General features: G+C 44.6%; 1 protein-coding gene across 1 annotated transcript in view; it reads right to left on the bottom strand.

Moving 5' to 3' along the window:
• SMIM13 (small integral membrane protein 13) overlaps positions 1-3,772 on the bottom strand; it is a 28,525-nt gene extending 24,753 nt beyond the window's left edge. Inside the window, exon 1 of the mRNA XM_038584171.1 lies at positions 3,630-3,772. Coding sequence (XP_038440099.1) covers positions 3,630-3,705 — 76 coding nt within the window. The 5' untranslated portion in view covers positions 3,706-3,772. The remainder of the gene's footprint in view (positions 1-3,629) is intronic.
• Positions 3,773-18,455: the final 14,683 nt, after the last annotated feature.

Here is an 18,455-nt window from a genome sequence, read left to right as displayed (position 1 = left end):
ATCTCAGGGTCAAGCCGCGGGTGGGGCTCTGCACTGATTGTGGAACCTGCTTAAGATTCTCGCTTTCCCTCTGCCCTTCCCCCATCCTCTAAAAAAAAAAAAATGCAAAATATAAATCTTGCCTCTCAAATGAATCAAAAGTTACCATTTACTAATGGCGTGCAGGGGAAGAAGTAGGGACTCCACCAAGGTTTATAAGTTGCAAAATCAAGAACTAGGTATAAAATTATTTACAAATATGGAAATAAATTACTAGGAGCTGAAGGGAACTACCTTATGTCTTTAGTACTACTAACTTTTGGAACTTTCTTTTGTTAAAAACACTTGAGAAAACACAAACTTAATACAAGAGTCAGGCTAGTATGCGAAAAGTGGATTATAAAGAAATTAGGGGAGAGAAGGGGGCAAAAAACACTAGTTAAGAAATCAATGCAAGCTGAGGACAGTGCCAGTGATCACAGACAGGGAGAACCTAGTTCAGATTTCTTAAAGAGATAAAATGAAACTTCCAGATAGAGCTGGTATTTGCAAGAACAAGGGGACGGGATGAAAGGAAAGGGCAAAATCAAAGATGACACCCACATCCTTAGCTGCTGGCAAAATCTGAGACAGGAAGGGAGCAGGGCAGAAAACAGGTGACAGAAATAGAGAATTCTGCTTCAGATGTATTAAGTCTGAGATGTTTTTTAGATCTCTAAGTGGGGCTATCAAGAAAAAAACGTTTGATGCATGAGCCTTGGGGGCGGGAGAAAAGTGAGAGCTGGAGATGTCAATTTGAGTCATTGGTTACAGTTAATATTTCAATCTCTAGGACTGGAGTAAGGTATCATAAGGAGAGAACAGACAGAAAGAAAATACCATTATATCTCAGAAACATAAGAGAAAATAGCATTTATCTCATGGAGTAAGAGCAAGTACTAGTCCATAATATTTTTATCTCAGAAACAGAAAGATGATAGCTAGCTAACTAGACATATCATCAATAAACTGATATATGTAATTTAAATACCCATGAATGTACTGGGAATAATGTATTTCCTACCATAGACTGCGATCCAAAAACGTTTTAATAAGAAATTCTAGGGCGGGGGTGGGTGCCTGCCTGGGTGGCTCAGTTGGTTAAGCTTCCAACTCTTGGTTTCCGCTCAGGTCATGACCTCATGATCATGGGATCATGCCCCATGCTGGGTTCCTCACTCACCTCGAAGTCCACTTGAGATTCTCTTTCTCCCTCTCCCTCTGCCCTTCTCCCTGTTCTCTCTCAAATAAGTAAATAAAAATTTAAAAAATATATATATATATATAAAGTCTAAGGGATGAGAATCCAGGAAAAGACAAACAACTAGGCACTATGGTAGGAAGGACAGTACGAATGTACAGTGTACAAAAGCCAAGAGAATTACTTTATGGAAGCAAGGCTCACCGGTATAGAATGAGTAGGAGACGTAAAATACAATTAGGACTAAGCAACCATGGACTTGGTAATACGGAGGCCGTTTGCTACTGACCTTGATGAGGGCCATTTCAGTGAATGGTGACAGTGGAAAACATTTCAGCATGGATGAGAGGCAAGAAGGGACACAAAACCAGCACACACGAGAGAAAGAAAACCGCCCCAGGAACCCGAAATTTGAAAATGGGCATTCGCTGTGCGAAAGAAAGAGCCAATCAGTTCTAAAATAAAGCAGGCTATGAGTTTCTTGGGGGCAGATCCGTGTCACAGGTTTCTAATCTCCGACGTGACTGTATTTGGATAGGGCTTTTAGAGTTACTACATTTTAATTAAGGTTAAAAAAACTCATAAGGGTGAGGCCCTAATCCAATATGACTGGCATTCTTACTAGAAAAGATTAGGGAACAGGTACAGAGAGGAAAGACCACGTGAGGACACGGGGAGGGGGAGAAGGTGGCATCTACAAGCCAAGGGGAGAGGCCTCCGAGGAAATCAACTGTGCTAACACCTTGATCTTGGGCTTTTAGCCTCCAGAAGTGTGAGAAGATAAATTTCTGTTGTTTAATGTCTCTGGGTTTTATTATGGCATCCTTGCAAACTAATACAACGCCCAAGAGCCTCAAGTCTAGCTGGGTCCTTCCCTCACCCCCCACAAGCCCCAGGCCCATCCTAGTCAAAACATGAAACCACTCCATCATTAGCTCTCCCAACAAAACAGTGCTTCAGTGACTTCTTCATAAAGCTCTTCGTGCTGGACCATTCCAATCAAAATAAGATGTTCTTTTGCTTATCACACCTCACCTCGCATTCCACAATATTTTCTGAAAACAAAGGCACGGCATTTTTAGAAAAATGAGTACAATCAAAGTTAACTAGCTATTGGGAGCTGAGAACAAATATGATATAAGTAGCAATTGGGAATTTTGCTGCCCCAGAGGCAAGTTCGGCAAATACTCTATGCAAGGTTTTGTATGGTCTCTACCTGTCGCACACATCCCCACCTCCCGGCAGCTTGCATCTTCAGATCAGAAAAGAAAGCCTTGCTTTCCTCCTTCCTCACGTGCAAACAAATCACAAAGATCTGGTCTTTCCTTCTAGAATCTTAAGCATCTACAATCAGCCCCAAATCCGGACGTCACAAGCAGGAAACCGAGAAAGGCTTTTCAATTGTTTTACCATCACAAAAGCAAGGCTGTTAACTCTGGTTCCTTCCCGCCACAAGAAGACAAACAAAAATATAGATACAAGTACGTAAATATGAATATGCAACACAATACACAGGTAAATACAAATCCATATGTATGCATTTGCAGAAGTGCACGCGCATCTTCTCCAAACACAGCTGATAGTGCGCATTTAGTACATTCATCACGGAATGAATAAGCCCTATTAGAGCATGTATTTTTATGTCTGGCCCATGACTGTCATCGACCTAAACCCACCCTTCGGTACATTGGAATTACGGAAAATTAAAACTCACGGGCACCCGGTTTTCAATACTTCCCCCCACCAAAAAAAAAAAAAAAAAAAAAAATCATCACAACTGCTCGGCCACTCTGCGAAGAGACCCGCAGTTATCAGTTTACAGTTATGTAAAGAAATCAAGACCTGAAAATTGCGCTAATATTACCCTGAGAAGAAAGTTTTACATCCTCTGATCCCAAGAAAGCAAACACACAAACAAAAAATCACAGCAAACAAAACAGCACCATCATTACCAGACTTGAGAGCTGGGGTGCCCGACCCTGGAAGGCTGGCACGGCAGGTGTTTCTCGGGTTCGGCTCAGCCCCCACAGCTCCGCCGCAAGGTGGTTCAAGCCTCCCCGACCTCCCAGCGCTCCGGACCCCAGCTCTGCCCCTAGTATCGCCTGATTCGAGGGAGGGAGACGGCTCGGGGTTCATCGGGGTCGGAACCCCCTGCAGAAGGAACAGGGGGGACCAACCCCTTCACCTTCGAATACAGGCCAAGGTTAAAGTCCGGGCGCTGGAGCCCGAGCAGCAGAGTCTCTACCTGCTCTACCCGCGGTCGGGCCGCCGGGCCCGGCTCCCGGCTCCCGCCCCGCGCCCCCGGCCCCCGCCCCCCGGGCCGCGGCTCCCGGCTCCCGGCTCCGTCCTCCCGGCGGGGTGGGGCGGGGCGGCCGGCGGAGGGTCACGGCGCCCGGGGCCGCGCACTCACCGCACACCATCAGCAGCAGCACGACCAGCAGCGTGGCCACGAACACCACCAGGGTCAGCCCCACGTTGTGCCACATCTTGGGCGGAGGACGGCGGGCGGCGGGCGGCGGCGCGGGCCGGGCTCGAGCGCCCCCGGGGGGCGGGGCGGGGCGGGGCGGAGCCGGGCGGGGCGGCCCCTCCTTGGCTCCCGGGCCCGCGGGGCGCGCGCGGCGTGGGCGCCCCTACCCGGTCATCGCCCCCGGGAGCCCGAGACCCCGGCGGAGGCCGGCTGCGCTTCCATGGCGGACGCCGCGCGCCCGTGCACGGGACAGAGGGGGCGAGCGCGGGCACGCGCGGCGGCCGCACCGCCCAGGTCGCCGTCCGCCCTCGGGGCAGCGGGGAGGGGGCTCCCCTCGGCGCGCAGGACCCGCGGCTGACGCCTCCCGGCTCCGGGCTCCCGGCTCCCGCAGCAGCGCTCGGCCCCAGTCCCCTCCCCCAGCAGCAGCCCCGCTCGAGCACGCCCACCGCTCTCCTCCTCCGCGGCGCGGGGCCGCCTGGGAGATGGAGTGCGGAGCCCAGTGGAGGCTGTTGGGGGCCGCGTCGCGGGAACTACGACTCCCACAATGCACCGCCGGCTCGGCCGCTGGGCTTCACCCTCCCTCGCTCGCTCGCTCGCCCCCTCGAGCCCCAACCTCGGCGGACGGATTCTCGGAACTCGCGTGGTCGGCGCCTCTGCTGCGCGCTGCGAAAGCGCCGGAGTGATTGCAACCATCGTCCCGCACGTGGAAGTCGTTGTGTTCCAGCGTCGGCGGAGCGCGGAGAGGGAAGGAAGGGGAGGCAGCTGCCTGCAAAACTGGCTGCGTGTGAAGCTCGCCCTGTGGATGGGGATGCACGTTGGATGCTTGCTTGGGCTTTTGAGGAAATACCCACGCCCGTGCCAAAGCCAAGAGCTGGAGGCGCGGAACCTCCCTCTCCAATCCAGCCACCCCCGAGTGTTGGTCTAGGTTTTCCTGAGTACTGTATTCCAGAAAGGGTCCTTGAGTGACTTAAGTGCTTCTGCTTAGCCCTTATTTCACCTGAGTCGTGGACGCAATCCAGGGACTCCTTGGAACCAAGCGACACGTGACCCAGAGCTGAAGATTTTGCCGCCCTGGCTTGGACAGGTCACTGCGAAACAAGACCACTTGATAACCCCAAGTGCTCGAGCTCTACCTGCCACCCAAACTCTTCAACACTACCAGGTTAGGTACATTCGTTAAAGATGTGCCCCCGGAAGACAGGATAAATCATGTGCACCCACTTTTTAGAAGGTACCATAAATAGCCCTTCCGTTAGTACCCTCTATCCCCAGGTGGGCCTCGATCCCTCAACCTCGATCATGCCCTGAGCCAAAAGGCAGCTGCTCAACCGCTGAGCCGCCCAGACGTCCCAGTGCCTCTCTATTCTCCTACAAATTCCTTTCCTCTGTTCTGTCTGCAAAATCTGAGCAGAAATCTCTCGTTTTTACTACAAATGTATCTTGGTCATAACTCAGCTGTCCCACTGCAGATTGTATTCCATAAGTGGCAGTATCATGAACTAATCCTGCATATGAAAATGCAATAAAGGATAATGACTTTGCAGAAGATTTAATACAGAATTCCTATGAATGAATCTGGCAAACTTAATGGTATATTGATCCCAAAAAAATCAATCCTGTTGCATAAATAAGACACATTTTATTAAGCCCCAACTGAATAATTGAAAATACCACAACTACTGGGAGAATTTATTTTAAAGCTTTTTATCCTCTCTCCTATTCCCATGTATTGAATAGGTAATAGATGCCAGGGGATACCGCTGGGGATACAGCAGTGAACGAGACAAAGGTGTTTATGCTCAAGATGCTTATATTGGAAGATACAGACGATAAGCATAAATAGGGAAACCTCCAACCGCTAATTCCTATAATGAAAGCAAGCTGGACAGTGTGATAAAGATAGGGGTGTTATTTTAGATTGGGGGGAGATCAGAGAAGGCCTATCTGAGTGACATTTAATCTGAGACCTGAGGATCCAGCCATGAAAATACCTAAAGAGTGTACTAGGTAACCAGGAGCAGCTAATTCAAAAGCACAAGGAGCAAACAGCCATTCCTTTAGGCCTTGGCAGTATTTCTCAACATTTCAAATCACCTAGGGAGATTTAAAAATTGCAAAGGGTCAGACCAAATGACTCAACCTCTAGAGGTCAATCCCAAGCATAGTACTTTTTAAAAACTCCCAAATGGGGCAGCCCAGGTGGCTGAGCAGTTTAGCGCCACCTTCAGCCCAGGGCATGATCCTGGAGCCGGGGGATGGAGTCCCATGTCGGGCTCCCTTCATGGAGCCTGCTTCTCCCTCTGTCTGTGTCTCTACCTCTTTCTCTCTCTCTGTCTCTCATGAATAAATAAATAAAATCCTTTAAAAAAATAAATAAAAACTCCCAAGTGATTCTAACGTGCACCCATGGTTAACCATCTTTCTAAAGCAGTGATTCTCGGCAAATGGTCTCTGGACCTGTAGTATTAGGATCACCTGGGAACTTGTTGGAAATGAAAATTCTCAGGATCTACCCCAGACCTATTGAATCCAAAACTGTGGGGAGGCACTGAGAAGAGCACTTGATGGGATGAGCACTGGGTGTTATACTCTATTTTGGCAAATCGAACTTCCAATAAAAATAAAAAACAAAAAAACCTCTGGGGTAATCTAGGAGGGGGAATATTGGGTTAGGGTAGTAATCAATGGAATAGTGAAAAGTGACAAGATTTAGGATATGTTTTGGAAGAGGAAGCATATCAGGATCAGCTGAAAGACTAGATGTGAAAACAGGTGAGGAAAAGAAATCAAAAATGACTCTCAGGTTTGTAACCTAAGCTTCTAGGTGAATGGCTGTGTCTTATCTTGAAATGGGGAAGACAGTGCAATCATCTCCCTAGAATGCTTTATGAACTTCTGTCTTTACAAACGATCCTTAACTGCCCAGGTCAAGGATGTGGTGACTGTGGTGAAATCCCACAAGCAACCACCAAAGTCTTTTAATTCTCAAAAGTCCAAGGGCTTTTCCACTAAACCATGTTCCCATATGTCTTATCATTTGTTATATTAGCATACATCGTGTTTTCAAGGATAAATGTAAAAGGATTTTCAAAGATAAGGTCTTAAAGTTACTCTTGGGCCATGGTTATTTCTGGAGTCCTTCTACTTACTGTTCTCCACCCCCTCCTTTCTAACCTTGAGCCTGCTAATCCTTCAGTGTCTGTCCAATTTCCTTCTCAATAAGACCTCCCGCTTTCCCAATCACTTGTCTATCTAGCTCCTCTAAGCCAGTGGTTCTCAGCTGTACCTGTATATTGGAAGCTTTATTTATTATTTTTTTTATTTATGATAGTCACACACACACAGAGAGAGAGAGAGAGAGAGAGAGGCAGAGACACAGGCAGAGGGAGAAGCAGGCTCCATGCACCGGGAGCCCGACGTGGGACTGGATCCTGGGTCCTGGGCCAAAGGCAGGCGCCAAACCGCTGCGCCACCCAGGGATCCCCTATTGGAAGCTTTAAAAGCAGGTTCTCAAGTTTAATACTAGGCATGTGAAAGGTGGGCAGGGGGATATTAACTGTAACTGTTTAATATCCTGTAGGTTTTGATGAACAGTCAGCATTAGTGCAAACTATATTTAGAAATTCATTAGGTACCTATCTTATGATATTCCTTGGTTTGTTTTATGATGTTACTATTTCATGCATACATATATATTAACATTTCACATATACATCTTCTGATTCTCAGAAGAGAACACTTACTCCTCCCTCCCCTGTTCTTTCCTTGCATAAGGGAGGAAGCTCAATTGGTAACATGTCTGGTCTCTCTGTGTTCTTTTATTCCCTATGTCCCTGTTCTGGGAAGGAGTGACTTATCTAATTGGTGCATTTAGGAAGAATAATGTGGGTTTGCTGAGCTTGTCTCCTCCCACATTCCTGTTGGGCGTGAGCTGCCTTAAGCCTCTTGTCTGTGCAGGCTTTCCCTGTAGGGAGAGCCACTCTAATTCAACATTGCCTCAACTCAGGGTTTAATTAGCAGGCCTGACCGGCTCTCACATTATTATATGTTCTCTGACCTAGTCTTTTTTATTCATAAAGGTGGTGACATTTGGCCTCCATATGTCTCACTCTTTTTTTTTAATTGTGCAACATTATTCATTGTTCCCTTTTAGCAATCCTATACTGCTTTTAAAATAATTAAGGGAAGGGGCCATGGATTCAGCACTTACGTATTACTACATAGTAGGTGCAATGTTGGATTTTGAGTGATCCAAATATTTGAACTCTAAAGCTTGGCAGTAGTTCTGAATTTTAGTCATTTGAACTCTTAAGTATTGTGGGAAGAATTATGCTAAATGTGGGAGGGATATAAAGTAACTAAGTTAAGACTCCTGCCCTCAAGGAAACCCTAGTCCTAAGGTAAGGGTTTACCAAATACCGCTTTGTGCCAGGCACTGTGCTTGCCAGTAGCAATACAAAAGAGAGAAAATATGCTCCTTTACAGACAAGAACTCAAACTGGCTCAGCCTTTTTCAATATGACCCTTCTGAGCTTCATGAAATCAATTTAATAAGTCATGATCAGTACCTTAAAAAAATAGAATTAAATGAAATAGATGTCACTGTGTATTACAAGTGCTACAAGGGCAAGCGCTCTTCATGAAATTTGTTTTAGTTATCTATGTATATGGGTGTGTGTGTGTGTGTGTGTGTGAATTGAATTACAGTGCAAAATATATCCTTACTGTAGGTTATAGTTTTTAAAAAGTGGAAGATCTAGAGTCCAGCAGAGGAAGCCAGACATGTATGTAAGTGACTCTATTGAATATTATTGTACCTATAACAGGAATTTTATGGATGGGATCAAGGCTCAGGAAATCTAAAAATTTGGGAGTAGGTAATGGGTAGAACTGACATTCAAACCCAGATCAGTCTGATTTAGAAGAAAATTTTGTTGGACCGTAAGAGTGAGGGTGGCATTGGGCAAGTTCGTAGGAAAAGTGGAATATATGGGAAAAGACATGAGCAAAGTCTTGAATTCATTAAAACGCATGTTGTGAGTATATACAGGGGAAGGCCGGGGTCCTTGAGATTCTATGAAAAATAAACAATTCCTTTCAGTTCTAATGAAATTGGAACAGAGGTATAATATGGCAGCTGAGAACTCCTATTCTGTGATTAGATCCTGGGTATGAAATCTGACTTGGTTGAATTAACTCATCTCTCTAAAAATTTAAACCACTACCACATTTGTAAACATTTATGAAATAGGCATAATAGCAGTATCTTCTTTGGAGGATTGTTTCCAGAATTTAATGAAATGTTATAAAGGGCTTGCTTAGCATGGTGCCCTGCACTTAAGAGGTCTTCAATAAACTGTAGCTATTAATCTTAATAACCTAATGGATTCTAATATAATGGAAGGAACTGGGATTTCAGGATGAGTCTCATCCAATTCATTTTTATTTAATTTGGAAAACAGTCTGTTAGGGTTTGATCAGAGAAGCAGAACTACCATGATACAGAATAAGAGAATTTACTGTAAGAATTAAAGGCAGCTGGGATGCCTGGGTGGCTCAATGGTTGAGCGTCTGCCTTTGGCTCAGGGCGTGATCCCAGAGTCCTGGGATCAAGTACCACATCGGGCTCCTTCTGGGGAGCCTGCTGCTTCTCTGCCTATGTCTCTGCCCTCTAAACTCTTTTTGATTGTGCTTTTAGTACTGATAGCCTAGATAAGTAGGGCCAACCCTCTGGCAGACTACAATTTAAAAATCTGAATTGAGGGGGATCCCTGGGTGGCTCAGCAGTTTGGCACCTGCCTTAGGCCCAGGGCATGACCCTGGAGACCCGGGATCGAGACCCACATCAGGCTCCCTTCAAGGAGCCTGCTTCTTCCTCTGCCTGTGTCTCTGCCTCTCTCTCTCTCTCTCTCTCTGTGTCTCTCTCTGTGTCTCTCATGAATAAATAAATAAAATCTTTAAAAAAAAAAATCTGAATTGAGAAGAACTCTGGATGTCAATAACAACCAGTAAGATAATGAAGAATAACCAGCCCAAGATCAGAGAAGAGACAGAAATGGAAATCCAGAATCAAGCGCCAGCATTTAGGGGCTTCTTTACCCAGAGGTGCGTTTGGAGATCCTGAAGAGAATGCTGAACATCTCCTGGCTCCCCGGCCGGGGACACAGTGAAGCTGGAGTCCCAGGCTCAGGGTGCTAGAAGACTTCCAGGCACATGGGGCTGAGACACCAGACAGCTACATCACAGGAGCAAGGGAGAACCAGAAATAAACACACAGGCTGGGTCAGCTTTGCCTGATCTGGCTGACCCAGAAAAGTTTAAATCCTGAAATGGGATTAAGGAAATCCCCAAGGCCTGGCAGAAACAAATTAAGAAACCCAACATTCTCTGACTCAAAATTATTTTTACAAATAACTTTTCAAACACAATTTCCAGCACATACTCGAGCTTTTTTTTCTCCTTTGTATTGTTTGCCATTCTTAGTTTTTAAAAAAGTTCCCCTTTCATACATATGCTTTTGTTTACAAAGATGAGAGACATGAAATATTTAAGTTTTAAAAAATTTATGTCTAATGGCAAGAAAATATTTTAATATCACTGTTTAGTTTTCTAGGGCTGTCAAAGTACCACAAACTGGGGAGTTTAAAAATGACAGAACTGTATATTCTCACAGTCCTGGAGGTTAGAAGTGCCACATCAGGGGATTCCTGGATGGCTCAGTGGTTTAGCACCTGCCTTCAGCCGAGGGCATGATCCTGGAGTCCCGGGATCGAGTCCCACATCAGGCTCCCTGCATGGAGCCTGCTTCTCCCTCTGCATGTGTCTCTCTGCCTCTCTGCCTCTCTCTCTCTCTCTCTCTCTCTTTCCCTGTGTGTGTGTGTGTGTCTCATGAATAAATAAATAAAATATTTTTTAAAAAAATATTTTTTTTAAAAAAAGCATTAAAAAACCATCAATGCAGTAGCTGGGCCCTGCCCTCTCTGAAGCCTCTAGAGAATTCTTCGTTGGCTCTGGCAGTCCCGGGCATGCATTAGCTTGAGGCAGGATAAATCTAATCTCCACCTCCTCTTTACATGGCTATTTTCTCTATGTGCCTCTGCCTTCTCTTGAAGGGACACCAGCCGTTAATTTAACTGGTTTATCTTCAACAACCCTATTTCCAGATAAAACCATTGTGAAGTACTGGAGGTGAGGATTTCAACTTCTCTTTTATTGGGACACAATTCAACCCATTTCAATCTAACTAGTCCTCACTACTATTAAAAAAAAAGTCTTTTTTTTTTAAAGATTTTTATTTATTTATTTATTCATGAGAAACACAGAGAGAGGCAGAGGGAGAAGCAAGCTCCATTCAGGGAGCCTGACATGGGACTTGATCCCAGGTCTCCAGGATCAGGCCCTGGGCCAAAGGCAGGCTCTAAACCACTGAGCCACCCAGGCATCCCTTGAAAAAGGTTAATGCTTTGAGATACAGCAGCTCAGTGGTCTCAGTTTACCTTATTTTATCATTAATTTTAATGTTTGTCATAATTGTAAAAGATCCCTCAACAAGATCTGGAGATCCAAAATGAAAGCAGAGCATCTCTGACAGACCTTCTGAATTATAATACGAATTTGTCAATCCATCATCCACTTGGTCTACAAAGATTTTCATAAATATTGTTAGTAAATTTCCATCTTTCCTATGTTAGTTGTTCTTGGCCATTTATTAGAAGATGTTGCATTTTTATTATTTTTTTAAATAAGTTAAAAACCCATGAGAATTGCTTGGAAAATTTGGGACAAGTGAAAAAAATTCTGGTCACAAGTTTGTGTGTGACACAACTGTGTAGTTTTTAATGATTAAGTTATATCGCATTGGACATGTTTTCAAAATATTCTCTGCATAGTGTGCACTTCTTTTAAAAGCAACTGCTTTTTCCTTTATTAAGACATCCTCTTTATCTTGAGGTAACAGATTAAATGTGGTTATTTTCCAAACTGTCAGCCACGTACTACACTATAGAGAGCCACTCTATCCTTTCATTGCAGAAAAGATCAGCAAACTTTGTATAGTTGGTTTCTGGGATGGATGCCGATCTACCACTCATATTCACCCACCTTCTCAGTGTCACACCATGGCTCAGCTGCAGAGAATGCTGGTGGCACTTCAGGGATTGCCTCTCTCACGCCCTTCTTGGGGAGGCCACATCTAGAGACTGATCCACATAGAAATACAAAGATCTGGCCATCTAAGCATAACTCATGACAACTTGGAAGGGTCATTCTAGCTCCAGAGCTCCCATGGGGTCAACCCCAGAGTCATTTGCCTGCAATGCAGCTCAACTTCTCCCTCTGATGGGCCCAGCTTCCATCTTTTCTTGCCTTCTACTCAGGTTGAAACCAAGGGCACAGCCTTTATAATCACCCTGCAGGCTTTACCTCAGGATTTCCTTCCCAAGAATCTGGACACCATCATTTAAGAGGGGAAAAAAATGCATAATACTTTGCTAAGAGAAAACCAGAAAACTCCTGTGTGGTACAAAAGACTTGTTGGCCATTCTAGTGATGACATATTATTTTAAAATCTTTCTTTTACAAAATTAAGCCCATATGAAACTACTCCTAGCAAGGAAACAGCAGGGTATAGTGCTACACTGAGAGTAGAACCCCTACCATGCCCTCAGGACACAGTCTGTTTCTCTATTTGATGTGTGACCATATAGCATAAGGACAAGTGAGGCCCTCAGTGTCAATCATTATGGTACATATTAAGAAAACTTACCTCTTAAAAAAAATATATATTAAAATATATAAATATATTATTTAATATAAAAATATATTATTTATTTAAGAGAGAAAGAGAGAGGAGAGAGGCAGGGAGAAGAGAGAGCAGGGAAGAGCAGAGGGAGAAGGAGAGGGAAACTCAAGCAGACTCCATGCTTAGTGAGGAGCCCAATGTGGGACTCAGTCTCACAAACATGAGGTCACGACCTGAGCCAAAACCAAGAGCCCAACCAATTGCATCACCCAGGAGAGCCTCACTTACTCTCTTTTTTAAAAAAATATTTACCTTCTCATAGTTTCTTTTTATGTTCTCAATGTATCATATTTCACATTCCACTCACTCTGGGCAAAAAGCCACAAGCACTGAACTGAACGTGGTGTAGAGCAAAGGAAGGTCTCAGTAGGGAGACAGGACCCATGAATTATCAGAGGGCTGCTGAGGACACAGAAAGAGCCACTGATAACTTCCAGATTGTTAGCCCAGGTGACTGAACGGAAGTCAGCACCCTGAACAAAGATCTTTGACTTGGGGGGAACAAGGCAACATTTGCCACTCTGGATTTGGATCATGATGGTGGGACCTCTGGATAAAGACGTTCAGGAGGGAGATTTCTGGGGGTGTCTGGAGGTTGTTCATGAGAGCCGTCAGACCTCATTGGGAATGTGAAAGCTGAAGGAGGAACGAAAGTCTGAGAAGATGATAAGATCGAAAAAGTGTTTTGAAAAGGTCATGCCTAAAAAGCCTTTAGCAGCGGGCGGGGACAGGGGAGAAAACTTGGGGGGAAGAAAACAAAAAGATTAGGCCAAGCAGTGGAGTTAAAGGTATGTTGGAAAGACAGGTCTTACAGGGCTTCCAACATGTTACCCCCAAATAGGCCACTTTGGCATATTGATATTTTGTGTTAAAGACCCTGATCTTCCTTTTTCTTCATGAAAGGAGAAGAGAACATTTCCAGGCAAAAGATGCCCTCCCTGTACCAGGAGGAGGGAAGCCATTCCTATCACCAGAGAGGAGAGTTGAGGTCAGGAGAAATCTGTACAAACACACCTGGTTCCACTAACCCTGCTCTTCCTAGCCACTCTTCCACTGTCGACTGCCCTGGCCCAAACCCCTTTGTCTTGGCCCATTTTCACAACTGACTGCTCTTTGTCCAGACTATAAGCTTGGACCCTAACTGCTCCTTGGGGTCTTCATTTTTCTTCTGAAGGCTCCCGTGTACACGTACAATTATGAAACAAAATGTGTATGCTTTTCTCCTGTTCATCTGGCTTAGATCAGTTCCATCCTTGGGCCTCTTTGGAGACCCTAAGAGAGCAGAGGAGAGATTTTACCTCCTCTACGAGTCTCAAGGTGACCCCAAGGAGGCTGTGGAAGCACAGCTGTGGGTTCATGAAGTCTAAGGCAAGGGTATGCGGAGGGCACAGGGAGGGAAAGGCGAGGATGGGTTCAAGAGATATTACTAAGAAGGGCGAACTTTTTGAGTAAAGGGAGGGAGAAACCAGGCAGAGGAAAGAATTTAGATTTTCCCTGTAGACATGACTGGGAAAAAAAAAAAATCTTCATTTCAAATACACTGTCCCATCCTCTCATCCTGACTTCCTGGAAATCCACGTAAGCAAGTTTCAGTTTTTAGAAGTGGTTGAAGTTATAGTTAGGCACTGAACACACACCAGTTTCTCTATGGCAACTAGCACAGCTAACTATAGTGATGGGTTTGTATCTATGCAGGTAGCAGCAACTTGTCACAGGCCAGAAGGTGCATATGGCTGATACATGTTTACTTCCTTGGGCTAATCATTGTCACGACAAACAGAATATTTGGCTCTACGGATTATGAGAATGAAAAATTGTATTGTTTTTAAGGAAAGCGTAAACAACTTAGAACTTTAAAAGCCAGCTCTACTGCTATTTTCGCAATGTAACAGATTGAACATTTATAATAGATGTTGTCTTAGTCTGTTTGGGCTGCTGTAACAAAAATACCACAGATCGAGGGGCTTAAACAACGAACGTTTCTTTCTTTTCTTTTTTTCTTGAAGATTGTGTTTATTTATTCATGAGAGACACAGAGAGAGAGAAGCAGAGACACAGGCAGAGGGAGAAGCAGGCTCCCCGTGGGAAGCTTGATAAGGGACTCGATCCCAAGACCCCGGGATCATGATCTGAGCCAAAGGCAGATGCTCAACCACTGAGCCACCCAGGTGCCCCTGAATATTTATTTCTCACAGTTCTGGAGGCTCAGAAGTCTAAGACCAAGATACCAGCAGATTCAGTGTCTGGTGAGGGACCACGTCCTGGTTTATAGAAATCTGTCTTTTTCACTGTGTTCTTGTATGGCAAAAAATAAATAAATAAATAAAAATAAAAATAAAAAAACAAAAGAGCTCTCTGGGCTCTACCCTCATGACCCAATTGCCTTCAAAAAGCCCCATCTCCTAAATCACCATTTTGGGGGTCAGGATTTCAACATATGAATTGAGGGGGGGATATAAACATTCAGTCCATAACATACCATGTTTCTTTCCTTTAGCAGCTCAGCCTATCTTATCTCTAAAGTACCACAGCCATTTCTGCCTACCAGAAAAATGGGGATCGGTAGAGACAGGCACTAATAAAAAAGAAACACATTTCTGAATCATGTCATGTTTTCCTTGGTAATGTGCAGAACGGAGTTGGCGCCCTTACATTGGAACAATAAAGCCCCAAGTCTTGCATTTCCAGAGAAATGTGACAGTTTACCAGATGTCTCTTCTGTAGCACACAAATTCTCATTTCTGGGAGAACACCCCCCCCCCCCGCCCTAGAATAGATCTAGGATGCTAATCAGTAAGTTGAATAACGAAGTTCTTGCAGGTCAATTTGAATCAGAACTGGGGAGAATTGCCTTGGGTGATTACTGAAGACACTTTTATTGGACTTATTATAGCTCGGGTCACTACTTTCAAGCCACTGTTTTAAAAAGTATTTGTCAAAGCATCCGGGTGGCTCAGTCTGTTAAGCATCTGCCTTCGGCTCAGGTCACGATCTCAGGGTCATGGGATCAAGCCCCACATCAAGCTCTTTCCTCAGCAGGGAATCTGCTTCTCTCTCCCTCCCTCCCTCTCTCTCTCTCTCAAATAAGTAAATAAAATCTTGAAGAAAAAAACAAATAAAAATAGAAAAATAGAAGGTACTCATCAAGGCGCACCTGGGTGGCTCAGTCTGTTAAGCAACTGCCTTCGGCTCAGGTCATGAGCCTGGGAGTCCTGGGATCGAGCCCTGTATTAGGCTTTCCACTCAGCGGGGGTTTGCTTCTCCTTCTCCCTCTCCCTTTGCCCCTCTCCTCCTTCACCAACCCTTCCCCACACTCATGCACTCGCTCTCTCCTTCAAATAAATAAATAAAATCTTAAAAAAAAACCAACACAGTACTTTTCTACCTTATCATGAAAATGTAAAATTAGGTTCAAACCGTTTACATTGTAACTTAACTGAAGTCTAACAGTAGCTCATGACACCCTATTGTATTTGTCTACCATGTTACTCATGACATCTTCACCTTCATTCTATTAGGTAGAAACTATTATTGTTCCCGTTTCATAGATGAGGAAGCTGAGGCCGGGGAGGTTGAATTCCTAGATCAAAGCTACCTAGCTAATAAATGGGAGAGGCAAGCTGATAAATGGTAAACCAGACAGCTCCAAGTCTGTGCTTTTAGCAACTCTACTCTTCTGCCTATGTAAGTGAGGGGTATGTGGTTACAGGGAAAAACCACTCTGGCTCGCCTCCATAAAATTCTAAGAATCAAACATACAGTTATGTTGTAGATTGGGAGGAAAATCAAAGTGGCACCCACAATATAAATTGCTCTTGAAAGATATAGCAGGTCTTGTCTGCCATCCAACCTACGCTGGAATTCCACCTTCCAATATTCCTTTTTTTTTTTAAGATTTTATTTATTTATTCATGAGAGAGACACACACACACACACACACACACACACACGGAGAGAGAGAGAGAGAAGCAGGGACACGGGCAGAGGGAGAAACAGGCTCCATGCAGGGAGCCCCATGTGGGACTCGATATATATATATGTATGTATATATATATAAAATTTATGTCCTCATTCTCTGGGCACCTCACTTACCATCTCACCTGCTTGCCCACCTGCTCTAATTAACGTCCCTATTCATTCCCCCCTCCTCTCCTTTTCTCTACTTTCTACCTCTCTCAACCCAAGCAAAACATTAACCTTTTGCCCATTCTGTTCTTAGGATTGCACATCTAAATGTATTTATGTGTGTACGTATAGCCTTATCAGTTTGTGTCTATAGTAGATTTAATAAAATTTGTTAGAGGGTCTCATGAAATAATGAAGTTTCCCTTTAGAATGCATTTATCAAGTTTAGCCCAATGATCCAAGAAGTATGGTGAAAACATACAAAGATGAAGAGGATAGCATTCCTGTCATATTTTTTTACAGTCTTCTGGAGAGAGAAGTGTGAAATGTGTTCGGTAGAAATGCAGATCCTATGTTATGGAAGTAGAAGCAGAATTCATTTTGAGAGAGTCAGAGAAAGGTTCCCCCAAAGAGGTGGTTTTGCACGGGTCTTTTAAGGATGATTGGCATTTTGGGGTACCTGGCTGTCTCAGTAAGTAGAGCTCGTGGCTCTTGGGATTGTGAGTTTGAGCCCCAAATTGGGTGTAGAGAGTACTTAAATAAACTATAAAAATTATTGACATTTTTATAGGTGGAGAAAGGAGAGGGGAGAAGAAGAACAAGCATTTCAAGTGAGTCTAGTGGGTGTTCTTTTTTTAAAAAATATTTTATTTATTTATTCATGAGAGACGGGGCGGGGAGGGGAGAGAGGGAGAGACACAGGCAGAGGGCTCCATGCAGGGAGCCCGATGTGGGACTTGATCCCAAGACTCCAGGATCACGCCCTGGGCAGGGCAGGTGCTAAACCACTGAGCCACCCGGGGATCCCCACCTAGTGGGTGTTCTTAGGAAACAACAAGCAATCATAGAACCTATAAAAGGCTGAGATTGAAAAAATACAGAGTGCCTAGTTATGGAAAACTCTAATCTCATGCTCAGGTGCTAGGTTCAACTCTAGAGTCTAAGGGAAACCACTCTTCTTATAGCCAACTGTATTCCTTCTCCAAACCCAAGAGGAGTAATTTTGTTTTGAGACACAGAACTGATGGCGTCCTGCCTGTAGCATCTACCCTACCCGCCTTCAAGCCCCATTCACCAGATCCCAGCATTCTGAAGTCCAAGAGCAAAACTCCATCCCATGTCCCAGAAGCCCTTGGTCTGTGGGTTCCCCCTCCCCCTTTACTGGTCTCTTTACTGGAATCTTGTTTGTCTTTCACTCCTGCAGCCATCAAGGCTCCCTCTCAGCAGAGTGCTTCACCCGTTACATTCTGTTCCTGGAATGCTCTTCCACCTTCTGCCCACCCTGCTCCTTAGCTGATTGGCACCTGCCCATCGAGTTCTATTCATCTCAGCTCAATTCACTGCTCTGTGACTTAGTTGGGCTCCATGCTACTTATTCGCAGGGAATTGAGTCCTTTCAAATCCCATGTTACAGTCCATAATCAAACACTTATCGACCTCTTCATTTGGTGAAAGTCAACTCGGCAATAAGATTGTAAACTCCCTGAAACACCCATTCAGCTGAAAATTGAACTCCTGCCCTGTGGCAGCACTGTGCCTGCCACATAGTCAGTTGAAGGAATAATTGGGAATGCCATAACGGGTGCTGGGCTTGGGCAAATAACTCAGAAGACATTATGGAGCTATTGGAAGCTCATAAGCCCTATGTGAGCATGGGAGGCAGGGGTGTTGCCAGGAAGAAAGGTAGGATATTACAAATTCTAGTTTTCATGACGTGTATTTTTACATTGTGAATATCTAAATTACACACACATTAATGACTGCATGTGCATCTGTGTTTCTTTTGCTACGTGATCTGCAGAAGACACGTGCCGTTGGTAGATGAATGGTTTGTCAGAGGAGTA

Source organism: Canis lupus, chromosome 35 (genome assembly GCF_011100685.1).
Source record: "Canis lupus familiaris isolate Mischka breed German Shepherd chromosome 35, alternate assembly UU_Cfam_GSD_1.0, whole genome shotgun sequence".
In the NCBI taxonomy this organism is placed as follows: domain Eukaryota; kingdom Metazoa; phylum Chordata; class Mammalia; order Carnivora; family Canidae; genus Canis; species Canis lupus.
Note: the sequence above shows the minus strand (reverse complement) of the source record. Positions and strands in the feature narration are given on the sequence as shown.